Source organism: Spermophilus citellus, assembly GCF_964194105.1.
Source record: "Spermophilus citellus genome assembly, chromosome: 1".
NCBI classification, from domain to species: Eukaryota; Metazoa; Chordata; class Mammalia; order Rodentia; family Sciuridae; genus Spermophilus; species Spermophilus citellus.
The window spans coordinates 66601064-66628199 of NC_138182.1; the positions used below are offsets into that span (position 1 = coordinate 66601064).

The window sequence follows — 27136 nt, forward strand, 5'->3', positions numbered from 1 at the left end:
CCTTTCACTACCTTAGTTTGAAATTTGTTTGCCTATTGAGACCTTATCCAAATGATTTGCTCCATTCAAATTCTTTGCCTTCATCTATATGATAATTTCAAAAACAGAAATAAAAGAATAATACTGCGTATTAAGTAAGAGGTTTTAAGAGCCTGGCACAGTAGCACACACCTGCAGCTTAGGAAGCTGAGGCAGAAGGATCACAAGTTCAAAGCCACCTTTAGGAAATTAGTGAGGCCCTAAGCAACTTGGTGAGACCCTATTTCTAAATAAATTCCAAGGGCTGGAAATGTGGCTCAGTGGTTCAATTTGGGTTCAATTTCCAGTACTAAAAAGAAAGAAAAAGGTTTTAACTCATGAATGGTTAGTTAGTTGGCTTGGTTATTAAATTTTAAGATAAGTGCAATAATTTAAATTTTTCTGGATAAATTATTAACCCATCCTAAGTGTGAAAACAGCATTAAATAGGAATTGAAATTGTTGAATTAAAAATTGGAGGGCTGGGGATGTGTCTCAAGCGGTAGCGCGCTCGCCTGGCGTGCATGCGGCCTGGGTTCGATCCTCAGCACCACATACAAACAAAGATGTTGTGTCCACCGAAAACTAAAAAAAAAATAAATATTAAAAAAAATTGGAAAACATTAAGGAGAAAATAGTTATTAAATCCATGTTTCCTAAGGCATACAACCAAAAATATTAAACCATAATTAACTCCAAAGTATGGCTGTTCTTTTTGATGAATCAGAATGATTATTGTCTGATTTTTACCCCACCAAGTTAATTAGTCCAGAACTATACTCCTCTTCTTAATTTTTAATAATGTGATAAAAAAATTTAAAATCACATTTATGCTTTAAACATCAAAATACTCACACCTCTAATCCCAGCTACTCAAAGAGATTGAGGCAGGAGGGCTGCAAATCTGAGACCAAACTGAGCAACTTAGAGACCTTCTTTCAAAATTTAAAAAAAAAATTAAAAAATATAAAGCCATAGGGATGTATCTTAGTAGAACAGTGACCCTGGGTTCAATCCCCAGTATAATAAAAATGATGATAATAATTAATGACAATAATTAATTATGCTATTAGCAGCTATTGGGGACTACAGAAATTGTTTTTCATCATCTACTCAGCACTTGGTTTTCTTAGGGAAACTGAGGAAGAAGTCTCCAATATAATTTCTTTTTCTTTTTTTTTAATTGTTCTTTTTTTTAGTTTTAAATGGACACAATATCTTTTTACATTTATGTGATGGCTGAGGATCGAACTCAGTGCCTCAAGTATGCTGCATGCTAGGCAAGCGCTTTATTACTGAGCCACAACCCTAGCTCCTCCAATACAATTTCCTCCTCCTATGTTGTATATTTATTATATTTGAAATTATTTGTAATATTTTTATTTTACCTTTGTAATCATTAAGAGGATATATATAAAGAGCTGGAAATTACCCCTTTTACAGATACTTTCAAATAAATGTACTTGAATACTTATTAAGAATGAAATGGCTAAAAATGTTTAATATGGAGAAAAATAACTAAAAGAGAAAATTAGAAAGAGGAACATATTCAACCCTAGAGAAATTAGACAACTTGCCCTCTAACTATAGCTTTGTGGTAGAGCCAAAATTTAAATCCATGTCTGTCTGATTTCTAATTCTATATTCTGAACCATTATGTCACACTGCCTCCCTATGATCTATTCTGAATAATAGATAATTTTCATTAATTAATATAATTAAGGAAGAAAAGCAAAAAAAAAATAGCATAAAATTGGGTTTTGAAAAAATAGTAGGGCTTCCTGCTGGTAATTGTTGAAGTTAGATGACTGACAGACATGTGGGGGTTTGTTTTATTTTCTCTCTTAAAATACTCTATAATAAATTTGTTTTTGTTTAAAAAAGAAAAGATTTCTGCAAGTCTGAGTCCAGCCTCAGCAGTTTAGTGAGGCCCTAGCAACTCAATGAGACCCTGTCAAAAATAAAATATAAAAAGGGACCCTCTACCAATGTAGCTAATTGGTAGCCCCTGGGTCAAATCCAAAAGAAAAGATTTCAAAAGGGAAGGCAGGCCTTATAGACTGGTTACATGAACTCAAATCTAGCCCAGTATTTAGCGTTGAATTGAAGCAAGTAAGTGAAACTCTCCAAACCTCCGTTGTCATATAGAACTTTCTGCAGTAATAAAAATATTCCATATCTGCACTCTCTAGTACGTTAGGCACTTGCCACATGTAGTCAATGTTCATTTAAATGAAGGTAGTATTACTGAGGGACTAAATTTTTTATTTTAATTAAATTAATTTTCATTTTATTTGCTTCTGTGGCTAATGGCTGTGGTATTGAACAGCATAGCCAGCCAGTTTCCACATCTGTGAATGAACCCATTGTTAAAAGAACCTAATTCTGGGGCTGGGGTTGTAGCTCAGTGGTTGAGCGCTTGCCTGGCATGCGTGAGGCACTGGGTTCGATCCTCAGCACCACATAAAAAATAAATAAAAATAAAAGATATAAAAGCACCTAATTCATATGGTTGTTCTGAGATTTATAGTTTATTATTTTTATAATAGATGTAGTTTAATGCCTAAATATTATAAATATTCAGTAAACATTTGCTTTTATTAGTATTTATCTTACCTTTTAAATATGTATATGTTAAGCCAAGTGCAGTGGTACACATCTGTGATCCCAGCTTCTCCAGAGGCTGAGACAAGAGGGTCCCAAATGCCAGCTTGGGCAACGTAGATAGACCCTATCTCAAAATAAAAAAAGACTGGGTATGTAGAGGTCAGTGGTAGAGCACTTCTTTAGCATGTGCAAGGCACTGGATCTAATCCCCAGCACCATAAAAGAGAAATTATATTTCTCTAAATATATTGAAATTGGTAAAAAAAAAAAAAAAAAAAAATCAAGGGCTGGGGATGTGGCTCAAGCGGTAGTGGGCTCGCCTGGCATGCGTGCGGCCCGGGTTCTATCCTCAGCACCACATACAAACAAAAATGTTGTGTCCGCCGAGAACTAAAAATAAATCTTATCTCTCTCTCTCTCTCTCTCTCTCTCTCTCCCCCCCCCTCACTCTCCCTTTAAAAAAAAAAAATCAAGACTTCCTTTTAATAGCAACTGTAATCATTAAAGTTATGCCAATTATAGAATTAACTAGCAAAAAATTTTAGTTAAACATCTGAGTGTTTTAACACTGTTTTATAAATTTATCATATCATAATTTCTTAGATCCTGAATAGATATTTCACAGGATATGAAAGCTTGCTCTCAATTGAAGAACTAATTTCTTATTTGAAAAAGCAAAGTGCTTCCAGTCATATAATTGTAGCATTTGAGATGCAACTATAGTTGTACCCTGGTTACATAAATGAAGTGATGTGATATGATGATGGCATAAAAGTGACAGCTCAGTCAACAAGTTGAATCTAATAAGCTGGATCACTGTACTTACAATTCTGGAAACCTTCAATTTTTCACCCTACTTTGAGCCAATGGCATTTTAAGTCCTACAGTAGATGTATCCTGGGTTTTGAATACACATCAACCTGGCTTCTTCCCTTATGGTGAATGTATCTATAAAATTATACCCCAATGATTCAAATGTATGAATTGCCAAGATCATTGTAATGTCATGTGTAGCTGATTAAAAATATAATAATAAATAGATAGATAGATTATAATGTGAACATCAAGGGATGGTTGAGAAAATTAAACACACTAACACATGTAAAGCTTCTAGCCAGGGCCTGCCAGGTGGCACACTTGTAATTTCAGCAATTTAGGAGGCTGAGGCAGGAATGCAAGGTTTAGGCCAGTCTCAGCAACTTATCAAGGCCCTGTCTCAACATAAAAAGGATTAAGGTTATAGCTCAGTGATATCGCATCCTTTGTTCAATTCCCAGTATCAAAAAAAAAGAAAAAAAAAAAAAAAACCTTCTGGCACATGTGAGAAATTCAGTAAATGTAACTTCCACTCCCTTTTTCCTTTACTAATTCAAAAATTTAAGCAGTAGATGGTTCATCCAGAAAGATTAGTAAATTGTTATGTTTTTGAAAATGCCTGTTCCTAAAAAAAAAAAAAAAGAAAATGCCTGTTCTTTTTTGGTGGGTGTTGATTTTAATGATTATTAAAAATGTTTTTCTAACTTATAAATAAGATTTTTTTTTTTTTTTTTTTTGGTACCGGGGATTGAACCCAGGGGCACTCAACCACTGAGCCACATCCCTAGCCCTTTTTGGTATTTTATTTAGAGATAGATCTCACTGAGTTGCTTAAGACCTTGCTAAATTGCTGAGGCTGGCTTTGAACTCATAATTCTCCTGTCTCGGCCTCCCCAGCCACTGGGATTACAGGCATGTGCCAGCATAAATAAGAATTGTTTTAAAGAACAAAATAATTTTGTGCTTTCCTTAGAAAATTAAATGATACCTCCATATCACACTCACCCCCTTGCAAATTTTGCTATTCATACAATATATTCAATTTCTAAAAAGGTTAAAGCAAATATACAGTGTAACAAAATCACTAAAAATGTGTTAAAAGCTTATATTTGAGATGTCACTGCTAACTGCTTCAAGTCCCCTATCACTAAAGTATTTACCAACCTAAAAGTAGAACTGTTAACTCTCCTCTACCAAACTGCAAGAGACAACCTGGGCAATATAGTTTTTTCTCTACTAAAGAACCAAAGAAAGCATTCAAAGAGAATAATTAGCATAATTTTCTTTCCCTGGTGTCAGATCTCAGTTTATTCTTAACTAGTAACTAAAGAAGAAAAGACTACATTGTCAACTTCTCTTACATGGCTAAGCCAGAGTATAATGATCCAGGAAGTTAAGGAACAATATATCAGAAATATGTTTTCATATAGCAGGTAAAACAGCCATAAACATGAATTTCTAAGTAATAATTAACAGTGAATTTAACAATTATGGCTGTAATATACCATTCGAGATAGATGTGCTTATAAGGAGATTTGTAGTTCCTTTATGAGTCACGCATAGAAGCTTTGTATTCTTAAAGGTAAGTTTCCACAGTTATGAAATATGTCTTACAGAGACTAAACTTCTGTTGAGTAATTACATATATACTAGCAGAATAGTGAATATGATCATGTTAAAGTCTTAGAGACTCCCATGTTTGAAGGTAGTCTCTTATGACTTGAGTATATTATAATGAAGAAAAGACTTTGAAAATATATATCCAGATCTTCTAATCACAGAAATGTTGTCCATGGAGTTCATACTATTTGTGATAAGCCAGTGTCTTTCAGATACAACACAGTTGCTCTGTAAAACATTTATCTGCCTGCCTTTTATTTCATGTTGTGTGCTTGGTTTGCTATTTAATCATAGAATATTTACTTTATTCTTAAAAAGTTAAACACTATATATAAAATATTTCTAAAGAATTATCCAGTCAAAATCCTTTAATTACTGCAACTGTTCATTCCCTTTACACTACTTTTTATTTAATGGGCCTGTTGGCATTTGAGACTGTTTTGTACGCACTGCACATAGGCTATGTTTATATATTGTGTATTTGTGCATACTTACATATGAACATACAAACTTATCTGTTTCTTGAAAATTCCTAGTCCTGTTTACTGGAGTTTACTTCAATTTTGAAGAATATTTTATTTTCAAAATGATTCCAGCTATAGAGAGAGAGAATTTTAGAGTTTAAGAAATACCTGATCCTTACCCTGTTTGGGGGACTGTGGCAGAGCATGACACTCAGTTTCCTTTATACCATTTTGTTCTTTCAACTCCTCAGCCCAGTAGGATCTCTGGCGCCTAACTCCGAAAGTCAGTTTGTTTTTCTGCTCAGCTGCTTACCTTTATTGGCGTTTAATTACTGTTTTCCTGTGATGCCTGTTTCTCATCTAAATTAGTAATACTGTATAGCATTTATGTTGAGTTTTATGAGTTCAACACTTTATATAATCATACATTAGATAATTCACATATCCCTCTGGCATATCTGAATATTTTCCATTACTACAGATGTGAAAGCTGAGGTTCAATGGAGCAGTGTATATTGTGCTTTGTACTACATAGTTGAGTCAGGGACTTAGTTGGAAACACAAGTCAGAATTGCATCTAGTCTTTCTTTTAGAGAATACTCCAAGATGCTTCCTGGGGGAAGTTCTCAATTACTAGGAAGGAGGAGTATGTGTACTTTTCCTTCTTAAATCCTTGGAATTACCAGTTCTTCTAGAATATGTACTCCTTGTATTAAAAAAGCTTTGGAGGCTGAGAATGTAGCTCAGTGGTAGAGTGCTTGCCTAGCATGCATGAGGCCCTGGGTTCAATCCCTGGTACCACATTTAAAAAAAAAAAAAAAAAAAAACTTCTGCCTAATACTTTAAAAATTGTCAGCATAGCCAGGTGCAGTGGCACTCACCTGTAATCCCAGTGGCTTGGGAGGCTGAGACAGGAAAATTGTGAATTCAAAGCCAGTCTCAGCAACTGCGAGAAACTAAGCAACTCAGGGAGACCCTGTCTCTAAATAAAATACAAAATAGGGCTGGGGATGTGGCTCAGTGGTCTAGTGCCCCTGAGTTTAATCCCCAGTACCAAAAAAAAAAAAAAAAAAAAAGCTTTCCATTTTCTTAAAGTATAGCATAAAGATGTTTTATATATTTAGCAAAACAATTCTCATTAATTTTACCCTTGTAAATTTTGTCTGAACATTTGAGGAATTATGTTACTATGGTTTATTATTGCTTTTCTTAATTCTTGTGAGTACTGATTGAGTAAATTTATTCTGATGGCATTAGAAGAATATTTCACTTAATTGTTCTAATTTCTGTATGTTGAATAGTAAAACTACAGACAATAGAAAGCAGGTCCCAAATATTTCTCTTTTAAAATATTAATATGTCCTTATAATTAGGCCCATAGATACTTTTTCCCCTTCTTCTGTCAGAAAATTGGTCACATCAAGGGAAAATTCACAGTGCAGACTTAGAAACTTAAGATTGAACTAAGAATTCAGAGACAAAAATTATTTTCCCAAGTGTATCACAAACTAATTCATTTACCTCAGTTATACCTGGTAATTTAGTGTGCAGTGAATTTAAAAATACTACTTTTAGTTTTTAAGTATAAATATTTTAATATGACCTCCTATATTTTGTGTTTTAATGTTTTACACTTATGTAATTTGTTTTTATCTTTAGTCTTACTTTCTTTTTACATTTTATGAATAAATAGTTAAATTTAAAACACTGATTTTATGCTTATGGTAGGCAAGAAAGTGTTCGTAGAAAGCCTCTCATTTTCATTGTCAAATGATTGTTGAAAGAATCTTCTGCTTGGTATCATGGTGGACACCTGTAATCCTAGCGACTTGGAGGCCAAGGCAGGAGGATCACATGTTCAAAACCAGTTTCAGCAACTTAGCAAGACCCTAAGCAACTTAGCAAGACCCTGTCTCAAAATAAAAATAGGGCTATGCAATCCGGATACCAAAAAAAAAAAAAAAAAAAAAAAAAAAAAAAAAAAAAAAAAAGGTCTTTTGACAAAATGACTAGGCTAATCATTAAATTAAGCATTAAAATGACAGGTCTGATATCTTTATTAACTACAAATTGAATTTATCTTTTAAGTCAAACCAACTTGAAATCAAATTTAATTTATCTTTAAGATTTACATTTACTATTTTGCTATTTAATATTTGTTAACTAAATTTACACCAGCATGATCACTTATTAAAACTTTGGGTTGTTTCTTTTTTCTAGCAACTTAAATAAAGAAAAGTCAGCTTTACTACAGATGAAGAATCAAATGGCACTAGATTTAGAACAACTTCTAAATCATCGTGAGGTACTTTTTCCATCTTATAATAATTTTTACCATTTTAAGCATTTTCAGAATCCATGTTGGGTTAGGATTATTGGATCCCAGTTGACTCTGTTCATTAACAACTTCTCATGTTTGCATCTCACTGTGATCTGGCCCTTTTCATTCAACTTGTGATATATTTTATTCTTAAAGTCAATTCTTATTTCTGGAATGCCCTTTCTCTTGTTGACCAGTATTGATTTGTTCACATTTCTATCATTGAATTTCCACATTATTTATTCATTATCTATTTTGTCTCTTTCTGCCATGAGACAATAAATTTCTTTAGTGTGCCTCTGTCTATGTATGAGTGGACTCCCAGTTCCTAATATACAGTATTTGTATTGAGCTTTAAAGTTCATGCAGTTCTTTTATTTTATTTCGTTTGTTCCTTAACAGAAATCTTTTAAAATAATTATCCCCATTTTGTAGGAAGAAAAATGAGTTTTAAGTGGCTTGCCAAATGCTAGTTAGTACCCAAGATACATGCCCAGTTTTGTTTGGTTTTTTTAGTCTTATTTATTAAGGTATAATATACAAACAGTAAGATTCACTCATTTTGGCATACATTTCTGGTTTTTCTGACAAACGTACAATCTGTAACTACTACCACAGTCACTATACTGAATAATTTCACCACCCCAAAAGTCTCCCATGCACCCTTGGTAGTTGCCCCTTTTCCCTAATCCCCTGCCTTAACAACCACTAATCTATTTTCTACAGTTTTATCTTTCACATAATGTCATAAAAATAAAAATTGTCAATATGTAGCCTTTTTTAAATTTTTTTTTATTTGTAGATGGATACAATACCTTTATTTTGTTTGTTTTATTTTTATATGGTGCCAGGGATGGAACCCAGCGCTTCACGCATGCTAGGCAAGTGCTCTACCACTGAGCCACAACTCCAGCCCCAATATGTAGCCTTTTGAGTCTGGCTTTTTTCAGTTACTGAATGGGATAGTTCGTTTTATAGGCCTACCACAGTTTGTTGGTCTGTTCACTAGTTGATAGATAGTTAAGTCATTTCCATTTTCAGATGTATACAAATAAAATAATATGGTATGTTAATATTATAATTATTTATTTATTATATTAATATTTTGATGTAATATATTATGAAATTATAAATAAAGCAGCTTTAATTTAATCTATGAATAAAATAGCTGTATATAGATTTTTGTGTAAACCTAAGTTTTCATTTCTCTGGGTACATACCCTGGGACACAAACTGAGTAAATGGTAATTAAAGTGAATGTTTATAAGAAACTGCTAGACTTTTCCAAAATTAGTGGGGTTTTTTGTTTGTTTGGTGTAGGGGATTGAAACCAAAGATGCTTAACCATTGAACCACATCCCCCGCCCTTTTAATTTTTTATATAGAGACAGGGTCTCACAGAGTTGCTTAGGACCTTGCTAAGTGGCTAAGGCTGGCCTTGAGCTTGTGATCTTCCTCCTGCCTCAGCCTCCTGGGTTGCTGGGATTACAGGAATGTGCCACCACACCCTGCAAAATGAGTATACTTTTGTATTTCTACCTGCAATGAATGAGAGTTCTAGCAACTATGCATCCTAGACAACATTTGGTATTGTTAATCCTAGTTTATAATCCAAAGCATTTTTACCACTGGCCTATCTAATGCCTCATTTTAGCCATCTTTATCATTTTGGTATCCTAAAAGAGAAAGATACATTCAAAGCAGATCACTGACTCAAGAGTATCCTAAAAACATTGTTTCCTAGTCTGGAAAAGGTATACCAGCCATTTAGGAAGAAGTTACTATAAATATATTTTGAGAAAGATATATTAAGGACTATTACTGGAAGCAGTTTTAAGGTACATATCTTAGAAATGGTGTTAGAGGAATTGAAGGATTGTCTCAATCTTAGAAATGACTTCATTTGTTTGTTTGTTTCGTACTGGGGATTGAACCTGGGGTACTTTGCCACTGAACTACATCCCATCCCCAGTCTTTTTCTTTTCTTTTCCCCCACTTATTCCTAGAATTCTGCCTTCAAATCATTGTTTTTCTGCTGTGAAAGCCTGATTCATTCATTATGTGGAATTTTCACATGCTTTTGAAGTTGAATATTTAACAGAGTATAATAATTACTGATGTCTAGTCAGTCATATCAACAACATTTTTTTCCATAAAGCTGCATAACAGTTTCTTTCTTTCTTTCTTTCTTCCTCTTTCTTTCTTTCTTTCTTTAGAGTGGTGGTTCTCATTTGATTTTAAAGAAATATGCTACACACTGCAGATAAGCAATTTTAATTCATATATTTTATGTCATATTTACAATCACTTGAAATGAGACCAAATAATAACTGAAAAGTTTTACTTATATGCATTTCCTGCTACTGCAAGACATCAGTGAAATTTGTATGGGTGCATATCTAATTAAATAATTATCAGGTAGTTTTTATGTATTTGACAATATATCTTCACTTGGAAATTATAGTTAATAATCTAATGTTGGGCTCTTCATAATACCAGCCATCTAAAGAAAAGCAGTGTTTTTTTTTTTTTGAAGCAAAGTAAAAATTAAAGCTTAGTAAAGAAAATCAGACCCAAGTTTGTTATCTTTTTCTAAGAACCATTAAATACCAACATGCATAGTGTGTTAAGATGCAAAGGTCTATGCAGGCTGGTTATATGGAAAGATCACCACTGTTGACCCCAGGAAACGCTTGGGCATTCATTTGATCATTTGCCCAACAAAACAAAGAGTCTACATAGCATTGAATGAATACTCATTTATTCACTTATGAATATTTATGGTTTTGAAGTTCACATGCTCAGAATAACCAATAGATAAGGGTCAGATAAAAATAATTGAGGGCCCAGGGCATACACTTGCAATCTAGTAACTCTGGAGGCTGAAGAAAGAGGATTGCTAATTCAAGGCCAGCCTCAGCAATTATTGAGGCCCTGTCTCAGAATAAAATTTAAAAGGACTAGGAATATGGATCAGTGTGGTGCTCCCCCCGCATCACAAGTAAATAAATAAATAAATAAATAACCGATTTTTTTTTCTATGCTAGGGATCAAACCCAGAGTCTAGAACATGCTGGGCAAATACTCTACTACTGAACTAAGCCCTAACCCCTCTTCCCTCTAACGCTTGATAAATATTTTTTGAAAGTGAAAATCAGAACCATTACTAGAGTGAGCCAAGTAAGGCACCTAGAGCACAAAATGTTAAGGAGGCGCCATTCTCAGGGCAGTGCCAAGTGCAGGGTCAACACCCAAGAGCCACTGCCTCTTGACAGTTTGTACCCAAGGCTACTAGTTTGCATCACACTAATCAAGGGCCTGGAAAAATTACCTAATTTAAGTCATAGTTTTGGTTTTTTATATATATATATATATATATTTATTTATTTATTTATTTATTTTTTAGTTGTAGTTGCACACAGTATCTTTATTTATTTATTTTTATGTGGTGCTGAGGATCGAACCCAGGGCCTTGCCCGTGCTAGGCGAGTGCTCTACCACTGAGCCACAACCCCAGCCCTAAGTCATAGTTTTAATCAATAAAATTTCAACAATTCAAATGAGCAATTTAAAAAGAGACCAAGTGAACATTTTATTTTTTTTTAAAGAGAGAGTGAGAGAGGAGAGAAAGAGAGAGAGAGAGAGAGAGAGAGAATTTTTAATATTTATTTTTTAGTTCTCGGTGGACGCAACATCTTTGTATGTGGTGCTGAGGATCGAACCCGGGCCGCGCGCATACCAGGCGAGCGCGCTACCACTTGAGCCACATCCCCAGCCCCCAAGTGAACATTTTAAAGTTTCTCATTTTGTTAAAGAGCTCTAGCTCTAGCTTGACTTTTCAGCAGTTACTTAGTTATGATGAGGCCGTACATGTTCCTGTAATGTGAATGAGATCACCAACTCACTTGGTGAAAATGAAATTAAATGAAAAAAAGAAAACGGGTAGAATAATTTTTTTTTCTTTTTTTTTTTTTTTCTTTTTTGGTACTGGGGATTGAACCCAAGGGCATTAACCACTAAACCACATCCCAGCCCTTTTTAATATTTTATTTAGAGACAGAGTCTTGCTAAGTTGCTTATGGCCTCACTAAATTGCTAAGGCTGGCTTTGAACTTGCTATCCTCCTGCCTTGAGCTGTCAGGATTACAGGCATGTACCACTGTGCCCTGCCAAGTAGGACAATTCTAAACAAAAAATTCTAAAACATTTGAAACCTGCCCACAAAGAGTTTATACTTTCTGTATTAGTATTAGCTCAAAAATATTGACTTAAAAGTATCTATTCCCATGCTGAGAGTTAAGTTGTATTCTAAAGATTTTCAAAACTGCATATTGGCTTCCAGTGCTATAATTTTTTAGTATTTATATATTCAGGAAATAGTTCCATATATTTGTAATTATGAGTTAAGTGTTAGGTGATTTTTAGCCTTAACTTTTTTTTTTTAAAGAGAGAGTGGGGGTGGGGGGGAGAGAGAGAATTTTTTAATATTTATTTTTTAGTTCTCGGCAGACACAACATCTTTGTATGTGGTGCTGAGGATTGAACCTGGGCCGCACGCATACCAGGCGAGCGCGCTACCGCTTGAGCCACATCCCCAGCCCTAGCCTTAACTTTTCTTTACAAAAATATTAGTCTAATATTATGTTTTTTAATAGTTTTTAAATGATATAAAAATACATAGAGAAAGTAGGTATGAAAAAATAGCATTTTAGGTTGTCTTTTTGGAGTACAAAGTTCAGCTGCCTTCAATATGTTAAGTTAAAGGATTTGCTTAAACCAGACAATGGAGCACGCCTATAATCTCAGCAGTTTGGGATGCTGAAGAATCATGAGTTCAAAGCCAGCCTCAGCAATTTAGCAAGACCCTCAGCAACTAAGCCATAAAGTAAAATATAAATAAAATATTTAAAAGGGCTGGGAATGTGGCTCAATGATTAAGAGTTCCTGGGTTTAATCCCTGGACCAAAAAAAAAAAAAAGGATTTGCACTATAAAATGCTAACTTAAAATTTCTATCATAAATTGAGGGTCTGGGGTTGTGGCTCAGTGGGAGAGCACTTGTCTAGCATGTGTGAGGCAGTGGGTTCAATTCTTAGCACCACATGTAAATAAATAAAATAAAGGTCTATTGAAAACTAAAAAATATTTTTTAAAAATTTTTTCTATCGTAAATTGAATTTGAGTTCTCTTCTAAATTCAAGGGTTTTTGGAGAGAGGGTTGGGTTTTTGTTGTTTGCCTTGGTTTGGTTTTATTTTGTTTTGTTTTGAGGTCTATATTGCCCAGACTAGTCTTAAATTCATAAACTCAGGTGATCCTCCCACCTCAGCCTCAGAGTAGTTGGGACTACAGGTATTAAGCCACTGTGTCTGGCTTAAATTCTCCAGATTTTGTCCCCTTATTCAGTGAAACCATAAATCAGAGTGGAGAAAGCTGGGGGTGTGACTCTGTGGTAGAGCTCCTGCCTAGCATGCAAGAAGTTCTGTCCTGAGCACCACCAATAAAAAAGAAATTCTCTTTGTCTCAGATATTCCCCCTGGGGAGAAAAGACAAGATCGCTCTCTTCATAAAATTCCTTCCATTAATGCACAATTTATTATCATGCCTTCAGCTTTTACAGAAAGAAGATCAAAACAAAGTCTGGTGTGATTTCTCTTTGTTTTGTAAAAGTACTTAAGGCAGTCTACTAAATACTTCCACATATATTATCTAATTTAATCTTTACTACAGTCCACTGGTAAATACCACTGTCCCCTCCACCCCCTGGTTACAGATGAAACTGATGCTGATAAGAGTTAAATGATTCAACCATGATTACACACTGTCAAAATTAGAAGTAAATCCATTTTTTTTTCCCAGGGGAGAAAAAAGTCTTTCTCCTTAGTTCTGTTTAGACATCAGATTTCAGGAAGAGTTATTGCTTGCATGAGTTCCAGGAAAGTTTTTGCCTCTGTAGAAGAAGTTATATCTTTATTTTTGTCAAAAAAATGAAACCTTTATAATTTAATATGTTTCCTTTTTGTCTTAGTTGCCAGAAAACTCAAAGCTGAATGCCTTATCCAGGTGTTGTCATCTGTTTTTCCCATGTTTTACTTTTGATTCCTTAGAATAACTTTTTTCTGTTTCCTTCAGGTAGGTCATATCTGTTTCATACTTAAATGTCTTCAAGGGTACTAAGAGTAAGACCTAGTGTAAATAAAATATTAGCCTTAAATAATCAGGTTAAAAAAAAAGAGGTAAAAGGAAAACGATCAACTCATGATCTCACTCTTAGTAAACAGTAAAAATTGAAGACATTTAGTTTAAAAGATTTTGAGTATAAGAAATGTACTCTCCTGGAGTGGAATTTTTCTTGAGATTATCTCTCAGGAATCTTAATTAATTACCTTTAGTTTTCATACACTCATGTTTGCCTTAAATTATATAAGAGTTCCTGATCACCGGTGAACTTCTAACTCTGCTTTTTTCTGGGTGGGGCAGGGGTGGTTTGTTGTTTGTGGTGCTGGGGATGGAACCCAGGCCTCACCAGTGCTCCCATGCTTGGCAGGTGTACTACCACGAGCAGTACCGAGCTATACTCCCTAGTCCCTAATACTGCTTTTCTTTATATGTATTTGGTCATATTTTCTCAGAAATAAATTTTTGAGAGTAGGAAAAGTATCTTGTTTGTTTCTTACCAGGGATTGAACCCAGGGGCATTTAACCACTGAGCCACGCCTATACCCCCTTTTCATTTTTTATATTTTGAGATAAGATCTCACTAAGTTGCTTAGTGTCTTACTAAACTGCTGAGGCTGGGCCGAACTTGCAATTGTCCTGCTTCAGCTCTCTGAGTTGCTGGGATTACAGGCATGCGCCACCACACCTGGCTCCTAATGGAGCTCCAAAAGCCAGGGGAAAAGAAAGGAGGAGAGCTACAGCAAATGGATGGGATTTAGCTTTAGACCAAAGTATCGCCTTTCTTCAATTAGAAGAGTAGAAAGATTGTGTGAGTTTAAAAGTAAGTTTGGAGATTTGTTGGTACGTTAGTCAGTTTTCCAACACTATAACAAATATCTGAAATAATCAAGTTATAAAGAGAAAAGGTTTATTTTGACCTATGGTTTAGAAATTTCAGTACATGATTGGCCCTCTTGCTTCTGGTTACATCACAAGACATCATATCATGGTGAGAACACATGGCAAAACAAAACTTCACACCTCATAGCTGGAAAGAAAAAGAGGAAGAGAAAGGGGCTGGGATCCCACTATTCTCTTAAAGGATATGCCCCCTGTGACCTAAAGACCTGGACTAAGCCCTACCTGAATTGTCTTCACCGTCTCTCAGTAGTGCCAAGCTAGAGACCAAGCCTTTAACACATGGACTTTTGGACGACACTCATCCAAACTCTAACTGGTGGTAATAATTTAAGGAGTTTCTATTGAATGGATGTTTTCTAATGGAAAGAGGCATGAATGGGTCAGAGTTTTGTTTTGTTTTAATGTAGAGCAGAACAAGATTATTTATTACTATTATTTGCTATGTGGTAGTGGTGGTAGTGCTTTTTTATTTCACAGGGTTTTTTTTTTCCTTATGGCACTAGGGATTAAACTTGGGGCCTCATGCATGCTAGGCCAGTGTTCTACCACTGAGCTGTCTCCCCAGCAGGGCCGGAGTTTTGAGGAAGGAAGAATTTTGAAATAGTTCTCAAATTAATGAGTGAAAGAATTCCCACATTAAGAAGTCATATATTGGGCTGGGGATGTGGCTCAAGTGGTAGCGTGCTTGCCTGGCATGCGTGCGGCCCGGGTTCGATCCTCAGCACCACATACCAACAAAGATGTTGTGTCCGCCGAAAACTAAAAAATAAATATTAAAATTCTCTCTCTCTCTCTCTCTCTCTCTCTCTCTCTCTAAAAAAAAAAAAAAAAAAGAAGAAGTCATATATTTATAGTGGTACCATTCTGTGTAATTTCTCTTTAGCACCACTTGGCACCCTGGGTGTATAAACATGGAGAAGATGGACAGCTGGATTGATCCCATTCTGCCTTCTACTCTGTGTACATGTCCAGCTCTGTTCTTAAATTGTAAGGCTGGGATTACCTTTATATTCCTTGTGTCACCTGCATTTTTAAATACTGTAGGAAAAGCTAGCAATCAGACAGACAAGACTTGGGTTCATATCCCATCTCTGCTGCTTAATAGCTATAGATTCTTGAGGTAATAATTTTATCCCTTTAAAAACTGTTTCCAGGGGCTGGGGATGTGGCTCAAGCGGTAGCGCGCTCTCCTGGCATGCGTGCGGCCCGGGTTCGGTCCTCAGCACCACATACCAACAAAGATGTTGTGTCTGCCGAAAACTAAAGGAAATAAATATTTAAAAAAATAAAAATAAAAACTGTTTCCACATTTGTAAATAAAGGTAATATCTACTTTGAAGAGTTGTATAAGGATTAAATAATGTAATTAAGCTCCTGGCATGTAACAGTAATTCAAAAAATAGATTTCCTTTCCTCTTTTACACCCATTTCAAAGGTCACTTTAAGTGTTATCAATTCTTCGGCAAGATGGGTCAAAGTCAGAGTGGTGGTCATGGTCCTGGAGGTGGCAAGAAGGATGACAAGGATAAGAAAAAAAAATATGAACCTCCTGTACCAACCAGAGTGGGAAAAAGAAGAAGAAAACAAAGGGACCGGATGCTGCCAGCAAACTCCCACTGGTGACACCTCACACTCAGTGCCGCTTGAAATTACTGAAGTTAGAAAGAATTAAAGATTATCTTCTCATGGAATAAGAATTCATTAGAAATCAAGAACAAATGAAACTATTAGAAGAAAAGCAAGAGGAGGAAAGATCAAAGGTGGATGATCTGAGGGGGACCCCAGTGTCAGTAGGAACTTTGGAAGAGATCATTGATGACAATCACGCCATCATGTCCACATCTGTGGGCTCAGAACACTATGTCAGCATCCTTTCACTTGTAGACAAGGATCTGTTAGAACCAGGCTGCTCAGTTCTGCTCAACCACAAAGTGCATGCCGTGATAGGAGTGCTGATGGATGACACAGATCCCTTGGTCACAGTGATGAAGGTGAAAAAGGCCCCCCAGGAGACCTATGCAGATATTGGGGGGGTTGGACAACCAAATCCAGGAAATTAAGAAATCTGTGGAGCTTCCTCTCACCCACCCTGAATATTATGAAGAGATGGGTATAAAGCCCCCGAAGGGGGTCATTCTCTATGGTCCACCTGGCACAGGTAAAACCTTGTTAGCCAGAGCCGTAGCAAACCAAACCTCGGCCACTTTCTTAAGAGTGGTTGGCTCTGAACTTATTTGGAAGTAACAAGGTAATGGTCCCAAACTTGTGCGGGAATTGTTTCGAGTTGCTGAAGAACATGCACCATCCATTGTGTTCATTGATGAAATCGATGCCATTGGGACCAAAAGATACGAATCAAATTCTGGAGGCAAAAGAGATTCAGCAGACAATGTTGGAATTGTTGAACCAGTTGGATGGATTTGATTCAAGAGGAGACGTGAAAGTTATCATGGCCACGAACCGAATAGAAACTCTGGATCCAGCACTTATCAGACCAGGTCGCATTGACAGAAAGATTGAGTTCCCCCTGCCTGATGAAAAGACTAAGAAGCGCATCTTTCAGATTCACACAAGCTGGATGACACTGGCCGATGACGTAGCCCTGGACGATTGAATTATGGCAAAGGACGACCTCTCTGGTGCTGACATCAAGGCAATCTGTACAGAAGCTGGTCTGATGGCCTTGAGAGAACGTAGAATGAAAGTAACAAATGAAGACTTCAAAAAAAATCTAAAGAAAATGTTCTTTATAAAAAACAAGAAGGCACCCCTGAGGGCCTCTCTCTCTAGTGAACCATAGTTGCCTTCAGGAGTTTTCTTGACCCCTGAGAGGATTGAGTTTGGGGAAGTTGCCCAGAAGAATCCACGTTCCTGTTGATTTTTATTAGCAAAACGTCCTGTGTATCTTCTGGAGTACGACGTATAGGATGCCCATTGGGCACCTTCTCTTGGTCACTGTGCTGCTCTCTGCTTCCGAGTAAAGCGTGCTCTTTCACAGACAAAATAAATGTTATCAATTCTTCAAAATTAAGAAAGCCTGGCATGGTGGAACATGCCTATAATCCCAGCAACTTGGGAGGTTGAGGCAGAAGGATTGCAAGTTCAAGGCCAGTCTCAGCAATTTAGTAGGGCCTAAAATTAGCAAGACCCTGTCTCAAAATAAATACAAAGGGCTGGGGATGTGGTTCAGTAGTAAAGCATCCCTGAGTTCAATCCCCAGTATCAAAAAAAAAAAAAGAGGGCGAGAGAAAATCATCATTTTCTACCTCATACCTAATGCCTATTAATATTTTTATTAGTGTGCATAACAGTTACATCACAATTATGCATCCGTTTTGCCCAATAGAGTGCCAAATTTCTCGTTGTATATTAGCCTTTAGTGCAGCATTTAGCATCCAAATACTCATTTAAATGTTTATTAAACAAATTATGGCCCTTTTTAATCATCAGTAATAATTGCAAACTGTCAAATTGAAAGCTTTAAAAATTGACATTTAATATATCTTTATTCCCTCCCCTTTAAAAAAATATTGCACTCTGATAACTAATACTTTTTTTTTTGGTAGTTGTAAATGGACACAATACTTTTATTTTGTTTATTTAGTTTTACATTGTGCTAGGGATCAAACCCAGGGCTCACACAGGCTAGGCAAGCACTCTACCACTGGGCTACAACCCCAGCCCCAACTAATACCATTTTTGCTGGACAAAGCACATAGCTCTCCTACACCCAAGAACGATTCCAAAGAACTGTCTGAAAGTAGCAAATAGGAAGTCATATCTGGAATGTTTGTCTAGAATAGAACTGCTCCTAAACCTCAGGACATAGTAGTCATAGCCACAGCAACCTCTAGCTTATTAAGCCTCTAAGGAATAATATATATTTGTAGAATAGAAGACATTTGTTTCAGGCTGAAGGTGTAGCTCAGTGGTAGAGAGTTTGCCTTCCAAGCATGAGGCCCTGAGTTCAATCCCAGGACCACACATAAAGAAAGAAAGAGAGAGAGAGAAAAGACGTCTGTTTCTAAGATCTCAGGTATCTGCTGTCCCCTTATTCAATGTTTCTACCAATAACATCTCTCAGGGATCATAGTCATTTCAGTTAGTATTTAACCAGAATTAGTCAACCACTCTTTACTAAGTTCCTAGAATGTACAAGGCCCCATACTTGCCTGAATGTTGGACTGACTCCCATTATCCTAGATAACTTGCTTCTATGGCAGTGTATGTGGCTTAACAAAAGAAAACAAACCCTGCAGTCAGCCAGGTTTCTTAAAAGTGAAGTCACAGTATAATTATCATTCTTTTATGGTATGTTTATGTTCCCGGATACTAACTCATATGTTCTTTGTGATTTCTCGGAAGATTTCAGGGACATTTCAGCATCTCAAGTGCCCCTTAGGCAATCTACTTCTTAAAGAGTTCCAACAAATTGCATATTTTTATATGTGTGTCACTCTTTTTGGTTCATACTTAACTGTTTTGAAATTTTCTTAAGAATACCTTTTTACATGTTTTTCTTATACACCTATGTAGTTAAATTTTACAGTCAGCATGACTTTAAAAAAAAAAAAAGAAAGAAAAAGAAACACAGAAAGTCTGTTATTTTTTTCCTTAAAATAAAATTACTTTTCAGGTTCATACATTTCTCATCAATAGTGGTGCTCTTTAAGTTAAACATTTTTTTTTTTTTAAGCTGGAGGGTGTAACTCAGTGGTAGAGAACATTCCTAGTATATGTGAGACTCTGGGTTTAATCCCAAGTACCAAAAAAATTTTAAATAAATAATATTTTTTTCAACTTGATGGATATAAGTTCATATTTTATTTTTATTTACTTATAGTACTGAAGATCGAACCCAGGGTTCAATTGAACTCACTCCACCACTGAGCTACACATCCCCCACTCCTTTTTCTTTTTTATTTTGAGACAGGGTCTTGCTAAATTGCCAAGGCTGTCCTTGAACTAGTGATCCTCCTGCCTCAGCCTCCCAAATTGCTGGGATTACAGGATATGTCACCACACCCATTGTAAATGAGTATTTTAAAGAAAGTTGTGAAAACCTAAAGCACACATACATAGTGTAAGTTATATTTTCCCTATGAAGTTTTAGAATGCTTAGTTTTTACATATAAGAATATGTGAATTCACATCTGAGAAAATTTAGGGAATTAAAATATTTTAAATTTGTATAACTTCTTTCTCCCAAATGGTTTAAAATGCTTTCAAATCAATTATGTTATAGCACCCTACTCAGGAACAGGGGGATTGCAAGTTTGAAGCCAGTCAAAGCAACTTAGCAAGGCCCTGAACAACTTAGTGAGACCCTTTCAAAAAATAAAAAGGACTAGAAATGTGGCTCAGTGGTTAAACATCTCTGGATTTAAAAAAAAAAAAAATGTACTACTGTGGAAAATGAAGACTGTTTAAATCAAATGGCAGTGGCGGGGGTGATTTTTCTTTTTGATAAATTGCTATAATACTGTCTTGCTGGTAGCTGAAGGAGTTTCATATTTTCTTTATTCTTTTTATTTTATTTTTTTTAAAGAGAGAGGGAGAGAGAGAAAGAGAGAGAAGGAATTTTAATATTTATTTTTTTTAGTTTTTGGCGGACACAACATCTTTGTTTGTATGTGGTGCTGAGGATCGAACCCGGGCCGCACGCATGCCAGGCAAGCGCACTACCACTTGAGCCACATCCCCAGCCCTCATATTTTCTTTAGAAGTCATTAAGCACTACAGCTATCTCTTGCTATATGAATTCTGCCATTTTGCTAGCACTGATGTGGCTCTTGGGTCCCTACTTCATTAAAACTCTTAACTCCATTCATATTAATTTTTGTTACAAATCTTATAAAAGGGACGCTTTTAGGTATTTAGATCCACATTCTATTTAAGGCCCTAATATTTGGTTTTCATACACTGTCCAAGCCCATGATGGCCGCCATCTTGTATTGCTGTCACTCAAAGACTGGTGGCCCCTTTTTCCCAACATGGGCAATAAAAGAATCCTGTGATGGTCTTGTATGCATTTCACAGAAGTGACAACTCACTCTCAATTGTCCATTGTGTCATATGTTAACTCTCCTCAGATTTTAATTGCATAGAAGACACTTTCAGATTGTATTCCATAGACCATGGAATTTATACAGAACTTAGTAACTAGGTCAAAATTGTTTTGGTTTCTATAAGTATTTTGGCTTCTTCTTTAATTTTTTCATCATTTTTAAAATTACAAATACCTTTGTTGTATATTGTAAGTAAAAGTCTGTCTTATATGAAGCAATATAATATCTCATCATAAAAATATACCCTTTTAATTTTTATATCACATTTCACATCTATAATGGGTCATAGAGACCTGTCATTTCTACTTGTTGTTTTTTTTTTAAATGAAATGTATGTTTTTCCAACTTCATTTTAGAAGTTTGCAGTACATTTTCTTGTAACTTGAAGTATACTTCTCTAGAGCCAGGCACAGTGGCACACACCTGTAATCCCAGCAATTTGGGAGACTAACCCAGGAGGAGCACAAGTTTGAGGCCAGCCTCAACAGCTTAACAAAGCCCTAAGTAACTTAATGAGGCCCTATCTCAAAATAAAAATTTTGAAAAAAGGACTGGGGTTGTAGATCAGTGGTAAAGCACCCCTGGGTTTAATCCCCAATTTAAAAAAACGGGGGGGGGGGCGATATTACTTCTGCTTTTTATCAGTAAAGAACAAGTAAATGACCTCTTGCTTACCCTGTTTTATGACTCTTAGAATAGTAGCAGCTTATAACTAACCAAACAATTCTAGGGCATAAGGACACACAAACATATGCACATGCACACAGACCTTCAAAACTCTGAGATAAGTGTCTGGAAATGTGTAGTGGTCAGGAAAAAAACACCAGCAACCTGAGATAATCATGGTCATAATTGTCAGGGATCATATTGGCAGTATTTTGATATAAACTTACCAGTCATTGATCCTGTATCAAGAAGCTATGACTAAGAGGAAAATGCTAGGAATACAATATGGATACGGCATAGGACAGCCACACTCTGCCGACTAGTACTCAAAGTGGAGGGCAGAGGTTAGAGACTGAAGTTGTTGCTAAAAATTAACAAAATATGCATCAAAATCTATCAGATTATATTAAAACTATATAGCATGAATACTATTTTAGAAGGAAAAACAGTACACTTGGTCAAAAAGCCAGGCATTATGGGGACATGATTGCCAGAAGGCAAAGATGGGCATCTAGTCAGAAATCCAAGGTATTTGGTAATGAGATGAGGTCAAGGGTCTAGGCAAAAGAGCAGAACAGAATCCAGTTCCCACACTCTGTTCTAAGTCAACAGTGGCAGTAGATTTCAGCTCAGGAGTCTACTTCAGTTTATTAACACTGGCTTCCTCTACCTGCATCACTGTTGAGGTGGACCTTAAGATCATATCCAGACTCAGGAAAGAATGTTTCACGTGGTTAGTTATGTCCCCGAGGCTATGACTGCACTGTTGTCTCTGTTTGCTATCACTTGTAAACACTGGAGCTCTCACTAAGCCTTCAGTCAGAAAGGTATAGTTCCCAAAGTGGTTGTCATCTCATCTCGGATGCATTAGAATATGGAGTAGGCAGACCTTGTCCTGTTCTGCCTTCCGCCAGGTCTTCTTTCTTTATTCTGTTCTGGACCCGGAACTTTTAATGCTAGGAAACAATCTAAGGAAAAGAATCAGGATGATGAAAGAATTCTTTTCAGTCATAAGAGAGATGAATAAACTGGAGATGTTTAGAGAAGATAAGGCTTAAAGAAAGATAAGAAATTCAAAAGAATCAATAACAGCACTTGTTATACATGTCTCCAAAGACTGGGATTAAAACTGAAGGAGACACCTTTCATGTTGTTTTGTTTTGCTTTGTTTTCAGTTTGGGTCTTGATTCGTGTTTGTTGTTGTTGTTGTTGTTGTTGTTGTTGTTTGTGATTTAGTAAGGAAATGCTACATTGATGGCTAATTTGGCTGATTTTTCAAACCTGAGGTCTGTGGCTATATGGTCTGAAGAGATGTGTTATTTTTTTAAATTGACATATAGTGTACACATTTATGAGGTATAGTATGTATAATTCAATACATGTATACAGTATGCACAAAGAGGATTTTTAAGGTGTGTATAGAAGTTAGGTTAAATGACTTGAAGATCCCTTCCAGACTTGAATTATGTGTATCGAAGGCCTTGATAGAAGGCAACTGCATTGTTGTATAAATGATAGCTTTGAACCCAGAAAGACCTGCATTTGAATGCTAGTTTCACTTCTTAGTAGCTAAATGAACTTGGCTAAATTTCTGAGCCTTCTAAGACTGTTTCCTCATCTACAAAATTGAAATAATATCCATCTCTTGGCATTTGAGTGAAAATTAAGTTATTTCATAAAATACTTAACACGAAGACATTGTAAATACTCAGTGAGTGTTAATTCCTGTCTCCTGTCTTCCTCCCTCCAGACCTAAATCATTATACACTTCCCCTGAAGTGAAGAGACAATAATAGGTGAGATTAGCCCATAAATGAGATCCAGCATTTAGATGAGGAGCTGTGGAAAAAAGCAGTTTGCACTTGCACATATTGATACCATTCTCTGAGTGTTGCCTTAAAAAATGTTATTTGCTTTGATAAATATATATATTTAAGACTATGAGATGGATGGCTTTGAATAAAATACACATTTTACCATGGAGCACACCTGTAATTTCAGCTACTCTAGAGGCTGAAACAGTAGGATACCAAGTTAAAGGCCAACCTGGACAATTTATCCAGACCCTTTCTCAAAAAATGGGCAGGGAATATGGCACCCTGAGGTTCAATCCCAGGACTACAAAAATAAAAATAAAAAAATAAATAGATAAGCTTTTTTGTTGTTGTTGTTGTGCTGGGGATTGAACCCAGTGTCTCACCCATGATAGGTAAGAGCTCTACCACTGAGCTACATTCCCAACCCTTACCTATTTTTAAAATTGGGGGGATTTTTTTCCTGTTGTTTATGTTTTGGATCTTGGGACTAAACCCAGGGGCACTTCATAACAGAACTACATCCCCAGTCCTTTTTATTTTGAGATAGCTAATTTACTGAGGGCCTTGCTAAATTTCCAAGGCTGGCCTTGAACTTGGGATCCTTCTGTCTCAGCCTCCCCAGTTGCTAAGATTACAGGCATGCACCCCATTTTTGTAATGTTAACCTGTTCAGAATCCCTCCTGAGCCCTGCTCAGTGGTATATGCCTATAGTCCTCTCAACTCAGGAGGATGAGGCAGGAGATTCAAAACCTTAAAGCCAGCTTCTGCAATTTAGCAAAGCCCTCAGCAATGTAGCAAGACCCTGTCTCAAGGGCTGGGGATGTGGCTCAAGCGGTAGCACGCTCACCAGGCATGCGTGCGGCCCGGGTTCAATCCTCAGCACCACATACCAACAAAGATGTTGTGTCCGCCGAGAACTAAAAAATAGATATTAAAAATTCTCTCTCTCTCTCTCTCTCTCTCTCTCTCTCTCTCTCTCTCTCTCTTAAAAAAAAAAAAAAAAAAAAAGACCCTGTCTCAAAATAAAAAATAAAAAGGGCTAGGGGTGTGGCTCACTGGTTAAACTCCCATGGGTTCAAACCCTGGTTTTAAAAAGAAAAATCCATTTAGTATACTTAACCTACCAAAAATCATAGCTTAGCTTAATCTACCCTAAATGTGTTTAGAACGCTTACATCAGCATACTCTTTGAGTAAAATTATGTAACAGAAAGCCTATTATATATTAATGTGTCAAATATCGCATGTCATACTGAAAGTAAAATAACAGAATGGTTGTATGGGGACTCACCACTGACACATTTTTTAATACATTGGGCCTGAAGAATGTATTGTCATGGCAATTCCTGGTTGAATGGCACCTGGGGCTCACTGCCATAGCCCAGTATCACAAAAGAGTATTGGACCATATATCACTAGCCTAAGAAAAGATCAAAATTCAGAATTCAAAAATACAAAGTCCAGTTTCTACTGAATGCATATCTCTTCCATTACCATTAAGTCAGAAAATCCTGTTGTAAATTTGGGGCTGTCTGTAAATGAAAGACCACTGGATAGTTTAAATGGATGGACTATCTGGTATGTGAATTCTGTCTCAATAATGTTTTTTGGTTTTTGTTTTTGTTTTTTTTACTGAGGATTGAACCCAGGGTCACTTTACCAGTGAGCTACATCCCCAACACTTTTTATTTTTTATTTTCAAACAGGGTCTCACTAAGTTGCTGAGGGCTTCACTGAGTTATTGAGGCTGGTCTAGTACTTGCAATCTTCCTGTCTCAGCCTCCTGAGTGACTGGGATCATAGGCATGCACCACGGTTCCCAGCTCAATAAAGCTTTTTTGAAAATTTAATTGATAAAATGATGATAATTGTTGAAGTGAGTGAGTGATAGCAACTGGGCATTTAATATTGTTATGCTCTCTTATTGTCATGTATGTAAGAAATAAATAACAGAAAGAAAAAAAATATTGCTATGCTCTCCACATTCCGTGTCTTTGAAATTCCCATAATAAACCAGACATGGTGGCACACACCTCTAATCCCAGTCTCAAAAGGCTGAAATAGGAGGATCATGGGCTGGTGATATACTCTGTTGGTAGATTGCTTGCCTCTCAAAAAAAAAAAAGGAGGATCACAAGTTCGAAGTCTTGACAATTTAGCAAGGTTCTGACTAAAAATAAAAAATAAAAAGAAATTACTGGAGATGTGATTCAGTGGAAGGGCACCTTGGGTTTAATTCCCAATACCAAAAGGAAAAAAACAAGAAAATTTGCATAATGAAATACTTCTTTAAGATAACCTTTTAGATGAAGTTTATCCAAAATATGTGTGTACTTGGCTTAAAACAAGATTAGTTTTTACCTTGTGTTTCTGTAAGCAAGAGATATTAGAATTTTCTGACTTATTTGTTATGATGCGTTGTTATCCCTACATAAAAGCACTTCCATTTAACCTCCAGTGGAGCACATAGTTCGCATTATACTTGTCAGAGCTATTTTCATCAAGAAATGCTATCTATGTGTCCCCTTGCCAACATCTTTGCAGAGTTTACAACTTTGAGCAATTTATTGGCATCAACTATGCAATAGTGTTAAACAGCTGCTCTGCAGTTGAGCTGTTTTAATATGCCACCACTCTCTTCAAATAGTTAATATTAAATGACCAAGATATGTGCTTTGGAATTCAAGAAAGCAGTTTATCTCTCTCACAGAGACTGTACAGTAACCATCATCATCATCATCATAAGAATGTCCTTTCCTTTAACTCTTCCATTTTGAAAATGAATTATGTCTGCAATATAATTTCTGTACTTTTGTTTTACTTTTATTCTGGATTTCCATTGTACAATCAGACACACTTCTTCATTTGTTAATATTAATGCATGATTTATTCATTCTTATAGTTATGATCATTTTGTGTGTGTGTGATATACTAGAATTACAACATATATTATTAACTTTTTTTAAAAAAAACTGGGGATTAAACCCAAAACCTTGCACATACAAAGCAAATGCTGAACCACTGAGCTAAATGCCCAGCCCTATTATCTTTTAAAATTAGTATAAAGGTTGGTAGAGTATTTATTTGCCTAGCATGTGCAAGGAATTGGGTTCAATCCTCAGCACTACAAAAAAAAAAAAATAGTAGAAAAGCATATCTGAGTTAACTAATGATTATTATAATAATATTATAAATCAGGCTGTGTTATAGAATGATATCTAAAGATCTCAAGCAAGTGGTAAAGGAAAAGAAAACTTAAGCAAGGCACATTTGCAATATTTGAATTTTTACACTGAACAAGTAGTGCTTCTACAATTTTAAAATATTTGAGTTCTTAAAAATGTTTTTGGAAATGACTTTCTAAAATGGTGAGGCATCTGTCAGAATAGGCTAGGATGGGCCAGAATTAAGGGACTCCAGATAGGGGTGTTCCAATCTAATGTGGATTAGAACCCTCCACATTTGTCATTTGAGGGAGAGAATCTGCTTTCTTCCTAAAGTTCCTAGAGTGAAGCCCCTAGACAGATTGTCTTGTACACTATATTTAGAGAGACTGTACTTAACTGTGTCATTCAGATGAATGGCCTATGGCAGAAGAAAGAAAAAAAAAACATGTTATCAGATTCTTCATTCATAAAGTGAACACAACTAAATACTAGAAGA

The 27136-nt window shown here is 36.0% G+C and overlaps 1 protein-coding gene and 1 pseudogene across 2 annotated transcripts in view; both read left to right on the forward strand.

The window, feature by feature from the left end:
• PIBF1 (progesterone immunomodulatory binding factor 1) overlaps nucleotides 1-27136 on the forward strand; it is a 227173-nt gene that overhangs the window by 179144 nt on the left and 20893 nt on the right. The window contains exon 16 of the mRNA XM_081281650.1: nucleotides 7746-7830. Coding sequence (XP_081137776.1) covers nucleotides 7746-7830 — 85 coding nt within the window. The remainder of the gene's footprint in view (nucleotides 1-7745; nucleotides 7831-27136) is intronic.
• On the forward strand, nucleotides 16390-17930 carry LOC308656754 (26S proteasome regulatory subunit 4-like; annotated as a pseudogene). Its single transcript has one exon. The product of its transcript is annotated as a 26S proteasome regulatory subunit 4-like (transcript).